The following is a 17767-nucleotide window of genomic DNA, read 5'->3' as shown; positions in this document are numbered from 1 at the left end:
GCTAATGAATATCCCGAAAGGTCAATTCCTTCGGATAAAAAGAAATTGTGATAACATTGAGGATTTTCACAGACAGTCTATAACTCTAAAAGAAAGATTTTTGGAAAAGGGCTATGACGAACCTTTCTTGACTAAAACAATAAAGGAAGTACTAAATAAAGATAGGAATGAACTACTCGAGCCCACCATAGCGGTCAAGAGTAATATGGTCTGTCCGTTTATCACTAACTTTAATACCCAATTTAAAGATGTCTCAAAGATAATTAAGAAAAACTGGTCCATTCTGTTGAATGACCCGGTATTGGGAAAAGAATTACCTAACCGTCCGGAGATTATTTTTCGTAGAGCACCACCCCTTAGGTTGTCCTTAGCCCCCAACATTGTGAACCCCCCAAAAAATGTAACCTTTAATTTTGGGCACAAGGGCTTTTATCCTTGTAACAGGTGTATGATTTGTGTTAATAATGGCACACACAAAAGACCGGTGAAGACTTTTGCCTCCAACATTACCAACAGAACATATGAAATTAAAAATACCATCACCTGTAACAGTACTTATGTTGTTTACCTATTAGAATGCGGTTGTGGAAAACAATATGTTGGGAGGACCACAAGAAGGTTACGGGATAGATTGCGTGAGCACCTTAAAAATATTAAAAAAGGTTTCAAGGACCACTCACTATCTTTACACTATAGACTGTGCCATAACAATAATCCCAAATGCCTGAAATTTGCGGCTATAGATATTGTGAAACCATATTGGAGGGGTACATATAAAAAGAGATCGGTTTCTAAACTGGAAACAAAGTGGATCTATGAGTTACAGTCTTCTTTCCCTCAAGGCCTGAATGTAGACCTTGACATTAATTGTTTTATTGATACAAGTTGATAAGTTTTTATCATTTTAAGCATCTTTTACATATTTTTCACTTCGTTTCATACCATTTGCACATTTTCATATGTTTATGTATTTTTTATGACTTTTTACTCTATTTATATGTCATATAGTATTTTCTTACATTATGTGCAATTTAATATATCATGGCTCAGGGGGGTGTTTTTAGGCATAATTCTTTATTATTTATAAAGTCTTGTTGGATTTGAGGGAGGTTTGGCCACATTTTAACATATATTTAGGGGTGTGCAATAAGCGCTATTTAACTAGCCTTTATATAGGCAATCTGACTGCACCTATATTAAATCTGTTTGTAATAGAACTAAGGGCAGTCTATTTACACATATCACACTCCCTGCGGTTAATGTTTATGGTTTCTGCTGTGGCCCGCCGCCCCCCGTTACACCTGTCTCCGGTATGACAGGGCGGGTGAGAAAGTTTCTCTGCAATGTATAAGGGTCGCCTACCCTGAGCCGTGATAACCTAGAAAATGGCCGCTATCGCATGCTTTGCGCATGCGCGAGCGGGCCAAAATGGCGTCACCGGCTTTTTCGTTCCACCGCGCATGCGCGTGGAACGGTATATATAGGTTTGTCCGGCTAGTGCTCGCTCCCTTTGATAACGTGCTCGTCCGCACGAAACGCGTCAGGGTGGAGCCTAGCCGGTGACGTCACGCCGTTCCGTACCTCGTGGAGGCCGGCGGCCATCTTTGTATCTGGGATACCCTGTGAGTTATATGTACACATCATCTTTAATAAAGAACATTTGTTTGGAACATACTACACTATCAGTGTTTTTTGGGGTGGGCTTTCTGGTCAAGCCCCCCCTCTCTCAAGGTGGATACTGCATGTGAGTGCCCTGGTTAATGAGTCTGGATTATCCCTGTGGGGTCCTTTGGATGTCGGGAGTCCCCCTGCTGGTTAAGGAGTGACAGAGTGACAGCTTGCCGGATGATCCATATAGGTTCAACCCTTCTGGGACCAGGAGTGGTCTGACAACTCAAATGCGCTTTTTTATGCGCTTTCTGGTGAGTGCATAATATTAAACACTTCACAGCACGGAGTTCATCACGTCTTGCACAAGTTTATTGGGACTATTGCATTCATGCTATGAGGACACTTATTAGTCACTACTAAGCACTAGTAGTCCATCACATGTTACTTTATATGTTTTCATGTTTCATTTTTTAGCGCTGCATGTGTTATTGTCTTAGGCCAATATGTATTCTACATATTCTTGGTAAAATAAATCCCAAAAAGCACATTTTGATTGGTTTGCTCAAGTTTTAGTGTCTAAAACTATGGGATATATACTTGAATTTTAATTTTTTTTTATAGTTGTATTGGCAGCGATCAGCGACTTATAGAAGGACTGCAATATTGCTGTGGACAATCTGACACTAACAATATACACTGTCACTGTACTAATGACACTGACTGAGAAGCGGTTAAACATCTAGAGCAATCAAAGCGTTATCTGTGTGCCTAACCAGTGTGTTTATTTTAGATGCTTTTGCAGGGAAGCAAAATCCAGCACATCTCTGCTGACAGGATGGAGCTCTGCATATGTAAACAATATGTGTCTCCTTGCTGATCAGCAGGTACCAGCAGTGATTCATAGGCCGACACCTGTTGATCAGCTTCTGCTGTGCCAAATCACAGCAGATGTGTAGCGTCGGTGCTTTGTTAATGGTATGATATCAAAGAAACTGGTGCTCTGCTAAATCACCAAATCACATGAATAAATAACGAAACCACAATTTGTGTCCGTGTAAGTTACAATAAAATTAAGTGGCTGCCCGCCAACACAGTGGAGAGTTTCCAGCATTAACCCAAAATGATACATATATAGATGTGTAGCGCAGCCTCTAAATAATATATCAAAGAACGTGTAAAGGAAATGATAATGACAATAATAAAACTTCTTTTACACAAATATTTGCAAATATGTGCAAACAAAACCCTTTGTTTTAACGTGAATTGCCAGACAGGGTCAATTTGGTTGTTTTTCAAGTTGGCTGGTAAGTGTGCTGGGAAATTTAAATAGCAAGGAAGGCGCTTCTAAGTGCTATTTACTGTTACTGGAGTCCGCTTCCGCTCTTGAAGAGCTGCTCCAGTGCTTGCTGTGATCTCATTATCTGGTCTCACTTCTCTCCACTCGATGCCCAAGATACTCTTCTCCTAGAGGTCATACTTATGCAGAGCGCCCTATGAACACTGCTGTCTGTGCTGGGAAATTTCTGTGTGTTGCCCTTCCATGTGCACTTTGCTCTAAAGGCTGGATAAAGGATGGGGTTGTTGCCACTTGTACAGTTGGTTGAATTGGATGGAGGGATGCACTAGATGCCTTCAGCTGCCATTGTGCATTTGCTGAGAGTCCTGTGTGTCCCTGTACCTTTAAGGATGGATGGGATCTCTCCAGGTAAACCTGCCCTTAATCTATCCACTACTATATGTGCTCTAACTTGGGAGACTCTGAAAATTATATTGTTAGGACCACGGTATACAAGGGAGCCTTGGCTTGGGAGCTGTGGCTTACACATATATTTGCAAATGGGTGCAAACAAAACCATCTGATTTAACATGAATTGTTAGTCAATTTGGTTGTTTTTCAGGCTGGCTGGTAAGTGTGCTGGGAAATTTGTGTTTGTTAGAGAAGTGTCCATTGTAAAAATGCTTTCACTGATATTAACATAAACTGTACCCAAATCAGGGAAAGACAGCAGGAGAGCTATCAGCATAGTCAGTACATTACTTATGGATCAGTGCTTTTGACCAAAGTTATAGATGTTACAGCAATAATATTACCCATAGTACTATTTTATATTATATCAAGACTATTATAATCTCAACAGCCTTACTAATGGGGCTGCCTGCTACCCACATAGGCTGTTATGGCCATTGTTACACCACTGCTGAAGAAAATCTAAAACAAAAGTCACTCATTTCTCAATATGTTTCAACTGTCAATCAAACTAAATATGGACTATTCAAGTACAGATGGTAACTTCTAGACACCACAGTATTTACCAGGGATGACAAACTGCATACCTCAATATATAGGAAACCCAGTGATCGATCCCACTATCTCCACTGTCCCAGCTTCTTCCCCCAACACACCAAATGGGCCATCACACACAGCCAGTTCTCCGAAGACAGAACTAAACATATCAAAATATTATCAGAATCCTTCCAAAATGTAGCTTAACAGAACAAAACCAGCAATACAAGCATAAATACCACCTTGAAAACCTAAAAAGAAATCTCCTACAATACAAAGGGAAAAAAAAATGAAAATTATGTACCTCTAGTAATATATGATTCTGTACTAGGAGGAATAAGAGAGATAACCAAAAATGTACAAACCATCATAACAGAGGATGAAACACTGAACAAAAAAATATAACAACCCTCACTGGTGGATTTTTGGCTACCACCTAAACTTATTCAGCAGGAAACTGCTATACTCTTATTACAGAGATGCAATTAAAAGTAAAAAAACTTGCACCAACAAATGCTGCTAACTGTACAGTCAAATCACTCCATTAAAAAGTGTCGCACACACAAACAGGACCTTTAAATATTCTAGGATCAAATTGCTTTACCTCCATTATTGTGTACCTCTTTCAAAGCAAAAACTGCAACCATTAGCAACACTGACAGAAATTTCAACAAATGATGAGTATACGTAGGGGCACCATTAAAGAACATAAGGAAGCTTACTCTACACCTGTATGACATTGTTTCTGACAGCCAGACTACTGGAAGACATGTACAGAAATACCTCGGTTTGTGAATGTAATTCATTCTGTAGGACTTTTCGTATAGAAAAAAATGTGTAAACCGAAACGCCGTTTCCCATAGGAATGCATTGAAAATCAATTAATCCACTCCGGAGGTCAGAAAAGAAAAAAGTAAATGCTACTAAAATACTGCATGAGTTATTTTATCAAGTCATGAAGTATTTTAGTAATGACAACCATGTGTTACTGTTTCAGCTGTCAATGGGGTTCCCCACTGACAGCTGAATGTAAAAGAATTGATGGCAATTAAACTGTGTGGGGTCCCCCCTCCCATCCATACCAAGCCCTTTGGGTCTGGTATGGATTGTGAGGGGAACTCCCACGTCAAAATAAAAAAAAAAATAAAGACCTGCCGGGCTGCATACTCACCTTTTTTATTATTTGTTATGGTGCCATTTTTTAAATGTAATTACCACTTTTTTTTCCTTCACTATAGCTCAGAAATTCAGCTGTCACTTTCTCCACCAGCTAAAACAAAGAAAGCTTTCTTTTAGTTTATTTCCCTGAGTTAAGAGAAACAATATTTTCTTTTAGTTTCTTACAAGAGACAGTTTCCGTTAACTCCGGGGGAAAGTGACAGCTAATTTTGTAAGCTATAGTGAAGAAAAAAAAAAAGCGGGCAATTGTATTTAAATATCGTCACCGACATACACTTCATATTGCGAAAACAATTCATAAAAATTTTGTAAACCAAGGCATTATTTTCAATGGATTTTCATTTGTAAACCAAAAATTACATTAACCGAGACATTTGTAAACTGAGGTATTAATGTATGTTATAGTTTCTAAAAGGAGCTTTAAAAATACTCAGGAAAGGGAAACTTTTGAACTAAGAATTCTCTTTAGCAAAGAAAGGAGTAAATGTGGACAATTTTCTAAACCACTATTCAACAGTTTTATGACCACTCTCACCTCTGCGACACCTCCCCCTTCCATTACATAGCCCACTCCTTTCCTTATCACATCAACTATACCAGTTTAATAACCATTGCTATATATACTTGTGATTTTTTTTCCAGAGATTGTCTTATTTGATATTTTGCTAAAACGTTGTGTATTAGTACTGCTTGGACCTCAGAAGAAGGGGGTACAGCCCAATTGCTTGTCCTAAAAATTTGAATGTTGGTGCAGGTTAAAAAAGGACCACAGACCATACTCAATTGTTTTTATATGGTAGCAAAAAAGTTAGATACAGAGAGATAATAAAAAAAAATGTACGGTAAATACATTTTTTTTCATAAGTGAAATAAAATTATTCCTTACAGGCCACAGGATAAATGTATTTTCTTCAAGATTGAGTTTGTTATTGCTGTCTTCACATCATTGTTCCTCAAAGTATAAATGAAAGGATTTAAGAGTGGAGTAAGAACTGTGTAAATAAGAGCAAGGTATTTGTCATTTTCCCCTCCAGTCGGTCTGATGTACACAACAGTAGCTGCTCCAAAGCAGAGACTGCTCACAATAAGGTGAGAGGAACAGGTGGAGAAGGCTTTTTGTTTGCCTTCAGCTCCCTTGATTTTTGAGATGGTGTTAATGATGCGAATGTAGAAAGCTATGATATTTAAAATTGAAACAACTACAGCAAGAATAGTGGCTATTATTGTGACTAATTTGCTCATGGTAGGATCAGAGCAAGACAAATTCTGAAGTGGAGCTAAATCACAGATGAAATGATTTATTTGATTTGGTCCACAGAATTTCAATTTGGCTGTGTATAAAAGAGTCATAGAAGACAATAAAAGACCACCAACCCATGGTGCCACGGCTAAAAGAGTATACATTTCCTTTCTCATAATAGCAGAATAATGTAACGGACTGTTAATAGCCAAGTCCCTATCAAAGGCCATGACCAATAACAAATAACATTCTGTCATACCCAAACCATTGAAAATAAACATCTGTGTGAAACATTCAATGAAAGATATCCTCTTATTTCCTGAAATCAAATTATCCAGAAGCTTTGGTATACAAACTGTCACAAATATAATTTCAAGAACAGCAAATGTACTTATGAAATAGTACATTGGAGTTTGAAGCAAGGGCTCAATCCTAACTAAGATGATGATGGTGATATTTCCTGTAACACAAATGATGTATGCTACTAAAATCAAGAAAAACAGTAATAACTGGAGCTGTTTTAAACTGGAGAATGCAATTAAAGTAAATTCTTGCACCATGGTCCCATTGAATTCTTGCTTTATAGAGTAGAATTCCTGTAAAAGAAATACAGAGAAATGTAATTAAAGGGGTTTTACAGGCCCCATATTTTGTTTTTGATGTCTTTGAGCTTAATAAGGTTGTTATGAGTGGGGCTGCATACCAGCCAGGGTGTCCATACTGACCTGTGCCAACAGCCAAAAGCACCCACAATGGGGCTGTGAGCATCAGAACAGAACCAAGGAGAAATGAAGGATGGTAGCCTAGTCTGGTGAAATCAAGAATGGTTTGAGCACCACAATAACGTGTTTGAGGTGTTGCCTCCAGATTCTCCAGACCTCAACCCATAAAGCAACTGTGGGATGCAATGAAAAAAGAAGTCCAATCCGTGGAAGACCCACCTCACAACTGCTACTGACGGTTTGGTGCTAGATACCACAGCATACCTTCAGAGGTCTAGTGGAGTCCTCTCCTCATCCGTTTATGGTGGGTGGTCACAATGTTATGGCTGGTTGGTGTATTACATAATATATTCATATAATGTATTTTTGACACTGGGGGTCCTCACAATTCTAGTTTATATAGCAGGGAGTAATTTGAAGGTGTTCTTCACCAGTTCTTTTTTGGGGACTCCCTGCTTAAGCAATCAATGGGAATCTGATGGAAACATGCCCTGTGTTCTCATGTATGAATTTCTGTGACTGCATGGATTACTATTGCCATTTACGGAGTTGTGCATAACACAGTATATACTTACTAGGAAATTCTCAGGCATAGTCCAAGTAAAAACACGATGAGCAATAGAAAAGCATACAATGACCACTTAATCAATGAACTAGCAGGAAGTGTAATATGAGAAATTACACCTGAACTGTGTTAGCATATGAATATATTTATAGATAAAAGCAACGAGAGAAGGGCATTGCAGACTTTATACACAGGGGACCATATTCTTCTGAAACAATTATTTATTTACACCTGAGACAAGAATCTAGAAAATGCAATTTGATTGTTGTAACATAACTAGTAAATAAAGCAGTTTATTAATTAAAACCGTTTATTTTTTTTTTAACATGTCCTAACTAATTTGACGAAAACAAAGTATATATTTACATGATTTTCTGACAATGAGTGAAGAGGTATTTTTATTGATCTGGATGTTATTTGCCAAGGCATTAAGTTTAGACAATTTTAATAAGCCCTATGTTAAAGTACTCCTGTGCTTTGTCCCTGCTCCAACCAATGTTTAACCTATAGGAACAGTTAGATATGAAAGATATATACTGTATTAATGTAGATATTTATTTCTTAATAAATCATTAAATGTGTGTAGCTCCAGTTAGAGGCACACTATAGCCTCGTTGATTGTCATCTACCTGTCAATCATGGGAAGCCATCAGGTAGACTGGAAATCCTTTTCTCTCTCTGCTTTGGCAGGGAAAGAGTCATTCTATTAATCCTAGCCTTCTTCCCCTTCCAAAGCTAGGAGAGAAAACTAGCCTTCAAATCTTTCAATAAGCTAGGTGGAAGCTTGATCAGGTGAGTTTGTAACAGGTTAAATCCTCGGTAAGATGCTCATCTTTAGGACACTATTAAGGTCACACCATGTGAGGGCTTCTTTATCCCTCTTCCAAATGTTGGATTTTATTGTTTTCGCTAAAGGACTGAAGTTTAAGTTCAAAGATTCTATGCAATTGCGCAGGTATGTTTATCCCTAAGCATTGGATATGCAATTCAGACCATTTGAAAGGGAAGGTACAGTATGTTTCACTGTGAGATGTGGGGAATGAGAGACTGAGATATTTAGGGCTTCCGACGTGGATATATTAATTGTAAAATTGGAAAGAGCGCAGTATCGGTCCAGTTCACAAAAGAGGGTAGGTATTGAGATAGGAGAGATGAGAAAGAAAGTGAGATTGTTTACAAAAGCGGCAACTTTGACTGTCTGAATGAGCCGGAAGGCCAGCAATGTCTATGTTAGCCCATATAGAATATAGGAAGGGCTCCAAGGATAAGCTGAAATTAGTTGTAAATGGGGCAGCCATGCCTTGTACCATTACTGATGGAGAAAAAATGCATAAATCTATTCATTCACTTTCACCAAGGCTGTAGATTTGGAATAAAGGGCATTCAACCAAAGTTGCATGTGTGGGCCTAAACCAATATGTGATAGGGTAGTCTGGATAAAGTCCCAGCTAACCCTATCAAAGGTTTTTTCTATGTCTGTGGAAGTGAGAACCAGGGGGACTGATTTGGCTTGTGTTAGGTTGCATCAAGGACTCTGAGTATTGTCCCTTGTCTCATGTTCAGGGACAAAGGGAGACTGGGAAGATTGCTCAGTGAGGTGTAGTGTCTGTCCCTTTATGTTGTGATGAGAAGGGATCATCTCCCAGTTCAGTCCAAACTCAACTTGTGCATACATTAAAAAAAAAATTATAAATGCATTTTTTTCCTTTTTTCATAAGTGATCACATACCCTTTGTTCCCAGCTGCATAAGGAGCTAAGAAAGCTGGGGGAGGAGAAACCGCAACAAACTGAACTTTCCAGTGAATGGCTGTGTGGGAGGGGAGGAAGGGGGAGGGGTTGTATAAGCACAAGTCTGATCATTGAAGGAGACATAACTGAGTTCCCAGAAAAGGAAGATACTGATCACGTTGTGCTCTCATGCTTAGCATGGTCAGTTTGTAATAGGAAAGCAGAGGGACTTGCAGGAACACCAAATAATTCACACAAAGAAAGCAATTCAAAAAGAACAGGATCATTTTTCATACAAAAACATGGCACAGCAGGCACATATCAGGAATATGAAAAGTGAAAGGCAGAAGTGGTTGCCAGCACCCAGGAATCTCTGTCCATATAAACAAAGGGGCAGGGATACTGGCTGACATAATTGCCAAAATCAAGGGTTTGATATGTATTTTTAAGGGAACCCCACCTATTTTTTTTGGTGGGGGTTCACTATTAAGATCTATACCAAACCCTCTTCTAGGATAAAGGTCTGTTTATAGATGAAGGCAATGCCCAAAAATTTGAATGGAGCATCTGGGAGCTGCTTTTTACTAGGAGTTTAAACAGAATTTTTTCTTTGCAAATGTCAGTTGTGCTGTAAATTTTTTCTATATTGTGGAGATGCACCAGATAACAGGCAGGTTCAAAGCATCTCCAGGCATGTTATATAAGCATTTTAAATGTTGCAGTATTAAAATGCTGCTTTTCACCAAATGGAATTTTTTAAAATGTATTTGGTACATGTTCCTATGGGCAGTGTCCAGGCCCCAATGCTATTTGTTTGAAACCCCTTGCTTAGAAAATGGCCATTATTTTTTTCACATTTTGCTCCTTTTGACTTCAAGTTAAGTTCTCCAACTTAACCCGAACCCCAGGCATTCAACTTATCACTAGTAGTAAGTAAGGTGTCTGTTTTGATTGGTGGTTCATTGAAAAGGTCTTCGATTAGTGTTCTGTTGGAGAATACTCCCTTACATTGGTGTTCATTGAAGAGAATGTTCCATACATTAGTGATTAGTGAAAAGAATGTCCATTATAGATAGCTAAAAAAGTCATTGATGTCAGTGTTTACTTATCGGAGAGGCAGACATTGGTCATTATTCAAGGGAATCCTAGCATCCTCTGGAGGAACCCTACAGTTTCATGGAACCCTGGTTGAGAATGTCTGGTTTAGGTCTTGCAATAGATGTTCAAGTGCATGTAAACCCTAACAAACATCTTTTATTTGTTTCCATTTGGAATTTTAATTTAGCATTAGAAGCATTTTGTTATATCTGTTAGAAGTGCAAAAAACACTTGCTGCTTTTGTCAGAAAGTCAGAGCTGTCTTCTGAGATATGGGATGTGATGGTCCACAAAGTTTATAGTGGTTCCATCCTCTAGGGACTGGCTGGTGGTAACCGTGGCAGCATTGGGGTGTCCATCGAAAAAGAAAGAGGAAGGCAGGAGAGCCCTTAGAGTGTACTGAGCTGACTCAGGAGTGACAGTTACCTTACCAGGTTTATCAGTAGTGCGTCTGCACCCAGGATCAAAACTGGTAACACTCGATGCCATGGGGATCCCATTCCTGGATCCTCAGAGAGGTTCTCCGGTGGTTATTTGGAACTAGGTGAGTTAAACATATCTAAAAAGCCAGTCAGTGGTATGATTGGCAGAGGGTTCCTTTGTCGTCTATCTAAGGATAGGTCGGAGTCATCTTGAGTTTTTTGCAAACACATTTTTTGTTGATGTTTTTAAAACCTGATGACTTCCACATATTCTTAGACAACAACGGGTGCCCTTACTGACTGGACCACCAACAGGCTTTTTTTGGTTTCATTTAACTCGCCTAAAGGTGTCCCTGCACACTTACTGTTTAACCTTTTTGTTAAGAATGCGTAAACGCAAAAATGTAGCACGTTTCAGCGCACAACAGGATTTAGCAAAGTGCATTTGTAAAAGATCAACAGATATTTTTACGCTCTTGCAGGGTCTTTAAAAGACTAAATCATGGGTGAATGTGGATTGCAAAAATTTACTTTTTATGTTTTTTTGCCTTGGTAAATTCTTTTGCAGATTCATAGGCAACAATTTTGTAACCAACTGTGTTTACTGGCATGATTTTGGATTGCAAAGCTAAAGGAACCTTTGACTGTGCTAGATGCAGTGAGGATTCATTGTAATTAAGCCTAAACTAACACAACCAGCATATCTCTATCCAATTGACCTCCGGAAGATTTATCCCTTTCCTGACCAGGCCATTTTGTGCTATAAGGCACTCCATTACTTTAACTGACAATAGCCTGGTCATGCAATGCTCTACATAAATGAAATATATGTAATTTTTTTCCCCATAAACAGAGCTTTTTTTTTTTTTAATTGTGTTTGATCACCGCATCGCCAATATGTACTGTATATATTCTTGGTAAAAAAAAAAAATCTGCATATTGACTGATTTGCTCAAGTTTTAGTGTCTAAAAACTATGGGATATATACTTGAATTTTTATTTTTTTATTCTTGTAATGGCAGCAATCAGTGACTTATAGATGGACTGTGATATTGCTGCGGACAATCTGACACTAACTAAAATTTTGTGGGAACCAGTGAAACTAATACAGTGATAGGTGCTAAAAATATACACTGGCACTGTACTAAAGATACTGCCTGGGAAGGGGTTAAACGTCTAGAGCAATCAAAGGGTAAACTGCGTACCTAACCAATGTGTTTATTTTTAGATGCTTTTGCAGGGAAGCTAAATCCAGCACATCTCTGCTGACAGGATGGAGCTCTGCATATGTAAACAATGTGTGTCTCCTTGCTGACCAGCAGGTACCAGCAGTGATTCATAGGCCGACACCTGTTGACCAGCTTCTGCTGTAACAAATCAAAGCAGACGTGTAGCGCCGGTGGCGCATTAATGGTATTATATCAAAGAAACTGGTGCTCTGCTAAATCACCAAATCACATGAATAAATAATGAAACCACAATTTGTGTCCGTGTAAGTTAAAATAAAATTAAGAGGCTGCCTCCAACACAGTGGAGAGTTTTCAGCACTAATCCAAAACAATACTTATATAGATGTGTAGCGCAGCCTCTAAATATATCAAAGAATGTGTAAAGGAAATGATGACAATAATAAAACCGCTTTTACACAAATATTTGCAAATGTGTGCGAACAAAACCCTCTGTTTTTAACGTCAATTTGGTTGTTTTTCAGGTTGGCTGGTAAGTGTGCTGAAAAATTTAAATAGCAAGGAAGGCGCTTGTAAGTGCTATTTACTGTTACTGGAGTCCGCTTCCACTCTTGCAGAGCTGCTCCAGTGCTTGCTGTGCTGCTCCAGTGCTTGCTGTGCTCCCATTACCTGGTCTCCCTTCTCTCCACTCGATGCCCAAGATACTCTTCTCCTAGAGGTCATACCTATGCAGAGCGCCCTACGAACACTGCTATCTGTGCTGGGAAATTTCTGTGTGTTGCCCTTCCATGTGCACTTTGCTCTAAAGGTTGGCTAAAGGATGGGGTGGTTGCCACTTGTACAGTTGGTTGAATTGGATGTAGGGATGCACTAGATGCCTTTTTCTGCCATTGTGCATTTTCTGGGAGTCCTGTGTCCCCCTGTACCTTTTAAGGAGGGATGGGATCTCTCCAGGCAAACCTGCCCTTAATCTATCCACTACTATATGTGCTCTAACTTGGGAGACTCTGAAAATTATAGTGTTAGGACCACAGTATACAGAGCCTTGGGAACTGCGGCTTACACATATATATGCAAATGGCTGCAAACAAAACCGTCTGATTTAACATAAATTGTTAGTCAATTTGGTTGTTTTTCAGGCTGGCTGGTAAGTGTGCTGGGAAATTTGTGTTTGTTAGAGAGGTGTCCATTGTAAAAATTCTTTCACTGATATTAACATAAACTGTACCCAAATCAGGGAAAGACAGCAGGAGAGCTATCGGCATAGTCAGTACATTACTTATGGATCGGTGCTTTTGACCAAAGTTATAGATGTTACAGAAATAATAACCATATTATTATTTTATATTATATCAAGACTATTATAATCTCAACAGCCTTACTAATGGGGCTGCCTGCTACCCACATAGGCTGCTATGGCTATTGTTACACCACTGCTGAAGAAAATCTAAAACAAAAGTCACTCATTGCTCAATATGTGTCAGGGCTCCCGGGTATGACCAGAGGTGTGTGACTGACGCAGGGAAACGCAGACTTCAGATATGTTATAAACAATGTAATTTATTAACACTAACCATACAAACATAAACGCAGTGCAATACTAAAACATAACACAGTGCAAACAAACCAACCAACCACCCACAGATAACAGTACATACAATGCAAGCGTCGTCAGGCAGGCCGGGTCAATATCAGTCGGGCAGGTAGGTACAGGGGGAGCAAGCGGAGAATGGTCGGGGTCACAGGCCAGGTTCAGCAGGTAAAGGGCAGCGTGGTACAGAGGGTCAGGCAGAGGAGAATGGTCAGACAAGCCAGGGATCAGAGCAGGGTCAGCAGAGAATCAGACAGGAACAGAGAGCAGGAACAGGATACAGGGCCCAAGAGAAACACAACACCAAGGCAGAGTCTGCAGGTCTGAATGTCCCTTAAATACACCAGTATAATTAGTTCCAGGTGTTTGACTGGCTGCAAGGTTGAGTCTCTGATTGCTGGGAGCACCCGCTGGCCAGCCCTGGTACTGCAGCTCATAAGGCAGCTGAGTCCCACTATTGCTGGCCAGTCCATTCCTGACAATATGTTTCAACTGTCAATCAAATTAAATATGGACCATTCAAGTACACATGGTAACTTCTAGGCACCACAGTATTTACCAGGGATGACAAACTGCATACCTCAATATATAGGAAACCCACTGATCGACCCCACTAACTCCACTGTTCCAGCTTTTTCCCCCAACACATCAAATGGGCCATCATACACAGCCAGTTCTCAGAAGGCAGAACTAAACATCTCAAAATATTATCAGATTCCTTCCAAAATGTAGGTTAACAGAACAAAACCAGCAATACAAGCATAAATTGTATTGCAAAATCCACCTTGAAAACCTAAAAAGAAAATCTTCTACCATACAAAGGTAAAAAAAAAAAAAATTATGTACTTCTAGTAAAATATGATTTAGTACTAGGAGGGATACGAGAGATAACCAAAAATATACAATCCATCATAACAGAGGATAAAACACTGAACAAAAAATATTGTATCAACCCTCACTGGTGGATTTTTGGCTACCATCTAAACGTATTCAGAAGGAAACTGCTATACTCTTATTACAGAGATGCAATTAAAAGTAAACAAATTTGCACCAACAAATGCTGCTAACTGTACAGTCAAATCACTCCATTAAAAAGTGTTGCACACACAAAAAGGACCTTAAATATTATAGGATCAAATAGCTGTACCTCCATTATTGTGTACCTCATTCAAAGCAAAAACTGCAACCATTAGCAACACTGACAGAAATTCCAAAAATAATGAGAATATGTAGGGGCATAAGAACATAAGGAAGCTTACTCTACACCTGTATGACATTGTTTCTGACAACAAGACTACTTGAAGACATGTAGAGTAATACCTCGGTTTATGAATGTAATTCGTTCTGCAGGACTTTTTATATAGCAAATAATTTGGAAACCGAAACACTGTTTCCAATAGGAATGCACTGAAAACCAATTAATCCATTCCAGAAGTCAGAAAAAAGTAAATGCTACTAAAATACCGTTATTTTACAAAGTCATGCAGTATTTTAGTAATGATAACCATGTGTTAATGTTTCAGCTGTCAGTGGTATTCCCTACTGACAGCTGAATGTAAAAGAATTGCGGGCAATTAAAAAATAATTGAAAAACCGATGTGGGGTCCCCTCTCCCAGCCATACCAAGCACTTTGGGTCTGGTACGGATTTTGAGGGGAACTCCCACGCCAAAATTTAAAAAAAAAGATCTGCTGGGCTGCATGCTCGGATAAGGGTCTGGTATGGATTTTTGGGGGAACCCCCACGCCAATTTTTTTTTAATTTTGGCATGGGAGTTCTCCTAAAAATCCATACCTGACCTGAAGTGCTTGTTATGGATGGGAGGGGGGATCCTATGCCATTTTTTTTATTTGTTATAGTGTCCGGTTTTTAAATGTAATAACCGCTAATTCACTATAGCTCAGAAATTCAGCTGTCACTCCCCCCAGCTAAAACAAAGAAAGCTTTCTTTTAGTTTATTTCCCCCGAGTTAAGAGAAACAATATTTTATTTTAGTTTCTTAAAGGAAATAAAGTTTCCGTTAACTCCGGGGGAAAGTGACAGCTAATTCTGTAAGCTATAGTGAAGAAAAAAAAATCCGGCAATTTCATTTAAATATCGGCACCGACATGCACTTCGCATTGTGGAAAAAATTCGTAAAAATTTTGTAAACCGAGGCATTATTTTCAATGGATTTTCATTCATAAACCGAAAATTACATTAACCGAGGCATTTGTAAATTGAGGTATTACTGTATGTTATAGCTTCTAAAAGGAGCTTTAAAAATACTCAGAAAAGGGGAACTTTTGAACTTAGAATTCTCTTTAGCAAAAAAAGTAGTACCACTCTCACCTCTGCGACACCTCCCCCTTCCATTACATAGCCCATTCCTTTCCTTATTACATCAACTATACCAGTTTAATTACCATTGCTATATATACTTGTTTTTTTTCCAGAGATTGTCTTATTTGATATTTTGATAAACCTGTGTGTATTAGTACTGCTTGGACCTTAGAAGAAGGGGGTACAGCTCAAATGCTTGTCCTAAAAATTTGAATGTTGGTGCAGGTTAAAAAAGGACCACAGACCGTACGCAATTGTTTTTATATGGTAGCAAAAAAGTTAGATACAGAGAGATGATAAAATAAATGGAAAAACATTTTTTTCATAAGTGAAATAAAATTATTCCTTACAGGCCACAGGATAAATGTATTTTCTTCAAGATTGAGTTTCTTATTGCTGTCTTCACATCATTGTTCCTCAAAGTATAAATGAAAGGATTTAAGAGTGGAGTAAGAACTGTGTAAATAAGAGCAAGGTATTTTTCATTTTCCGCTCCAGTAGGTATGATGTACACAACAATAGCTGTTCCAAAGCAGAGACTGGTCACAATAAGGTGAGAGGAACAGGTGGAGAAGGCTTTTTGTTTGCCTTCAGCTCCCTTGATTTTCGAGATGGTGTTAATGATGCGAATGTAGAAAGCTGTGATACTTAAAATTGAAAAAACTGCAGCCAGCATAGTGGCTATTAATGTGACTAATTTGCTCATGGATGGATCAGAGCAAGATAAATTCTGAAGTGGAGCTAAATCACACATGAAATGATTTAACTGATTTGGTCCACAGAATTTCAATTGGGCTGTGTACAAAAGAGTCATAGAAGACAATGAAAGACCACAAATCCATGGCGCCAGGGCTAATGGAGTATACATTTCCTTTCTCATGATAGCAGAATAATGTAAAGGACTGTTAATAGCCAAGTCCCTATCAAAGGCCATGACCAATAACAAATAACATTCTGTCATACCCAAACCATTGAAAAAAAACATCTGTGTAAAACATTCAATGACAGATATCCTCTTATTTCCTGAAATCAAATTATCTAGAAGCTTTGGTATAGAAACTGTCACAAATATAATTTCAAGAACAGCAAAAGTACTTATGAAATAATACATTGGAGTTTGAAGCAAGGGCTCAATCCTAACTAAGATGATTATGGTGATATTTCCTGTAACACAAATGATGAATGCTACTAAAATCAAGAAAAACAGTAATAACTGGAGCTGTTTTAAACTGGAGAATGCAATTAAAATAAATTCTTGCACCATGGTCCTATTGAATTTTTGTTTTATAGAGTATAATTCCTGTAAAAGAAATACAGAGAAATGTAATTAAAGGGGCTTTACAGACCCCACATTTTGTTTGTGATGGGTTTGAGCTTAATAAGGTTGTTATGTGTGGGGCTGCATACCAGCCAGGGTCCCCATGCTGACTCGTGTCCACAGCCAAAAGCACTCACAATGGGCACGTGAGCATCAGAACAGAACCAAGGAGCAATGAAGGAAGGTGGCCTGGTCTGGTGAATTCAAGAATGGTTTGAGCACCACAACAACGTGTTTTGAGGTGTTGCCTCCAGATCTCAACCCATAAAGCAACTGTAGGATGCAATGAAAAAAGAAGTCCAATCCATGGAAGACCCACCTCATAACTGATACTGACGGCTTGGTGCTAGATACCACAGCATACATTCAGAGGTCATATTCATATAATGTATCTTCACACTGGGGGTCCTCACAATTCTAGTTTATATAGCAGGGAGTAATTTGTAAGTGTTCTTCACCAGTTCTTTTCTGGGGACTCCCTGCTTAAGCAAGCAATCAAT

At 38.8% G+C, this 17767-nt stretch overlaps 2 protein-coding genes across 2 annotated transcripts; both read right to left on the bottom strand.

Annotated features, from left to right (window-relative positions):
* Positions 1 to 5912: 5912 nt before the first annotated feature.
* On the bottom strand, positions 5913 to 6900 carry LOC149452277 (olfactory receptor 10A7-like). Its single transcript, XM_089689570.1, has one exon. It carries the CDS (start codon positions 6872 to 6874, stop codon positions 5957 to 5959), a length of 918 nt encoding a protein of 305 aa, XP_089545696.1. The 5' UTR covers positions 6875 to 6900; the 3' UTR covers positions 5913 to 5956.
* Positions 6901 to 16196: 9296 nt separating this feature from the next.
* LOC149452276 (olfactory receptor 10A7-like) lies at positions 16197 to 17213 on the bottom strand. Its single transcript, XM_089689569.1, has one exon. The coding sequence runs from the start codon at positions 17211 to 17213 to the stop codon at positions 16296 to 16298; it is 918 nt and encodes a 305-aa protein (XP_089545695.1). The 3' UTR covers positions 16197 to 16295.
* Between the last annotated feature and the right edge of the window lie 554 nt (positions 17214 to 17767).

This window comes from Staurois parvus, unplaced genomic scaffold, assembly GCF_062004578.1.
Source record: "Staurois parvus isolate SC_StPar_1 unplaced genomic scaffold, SC_StPar_1.0 ptg000486l, whole genome shotgun sequence".
Classification (NCBI taxonomy): Eukaryota; Metazoa; Chordata; class Amphibia; order Anura; family Ranidae; genus Staurois; species Staurois parvus.
Note: the sequence above shows the minus strand (reverse complement) of the source record. Positions and strands in the feature narration are given on the sequence as shown.

Bases quoted from the DNA above. Each gene is read 5' to 3' on its own strand.
- LOC149452277 (XM_089689570.1), bottom strand. From the start codon at position 6,874: ATGGTGCAAGAATTTACTTTAATTGCATTCTCCAGTTTAAAACAGCTC.
- LOC149452276 (XM_089689569.1), bottom strand. From the start codon at position 17,213: ATGGTGCAAGAATTTATTTTAATTGCATTCTCCAGTTTAAAACAGCTC.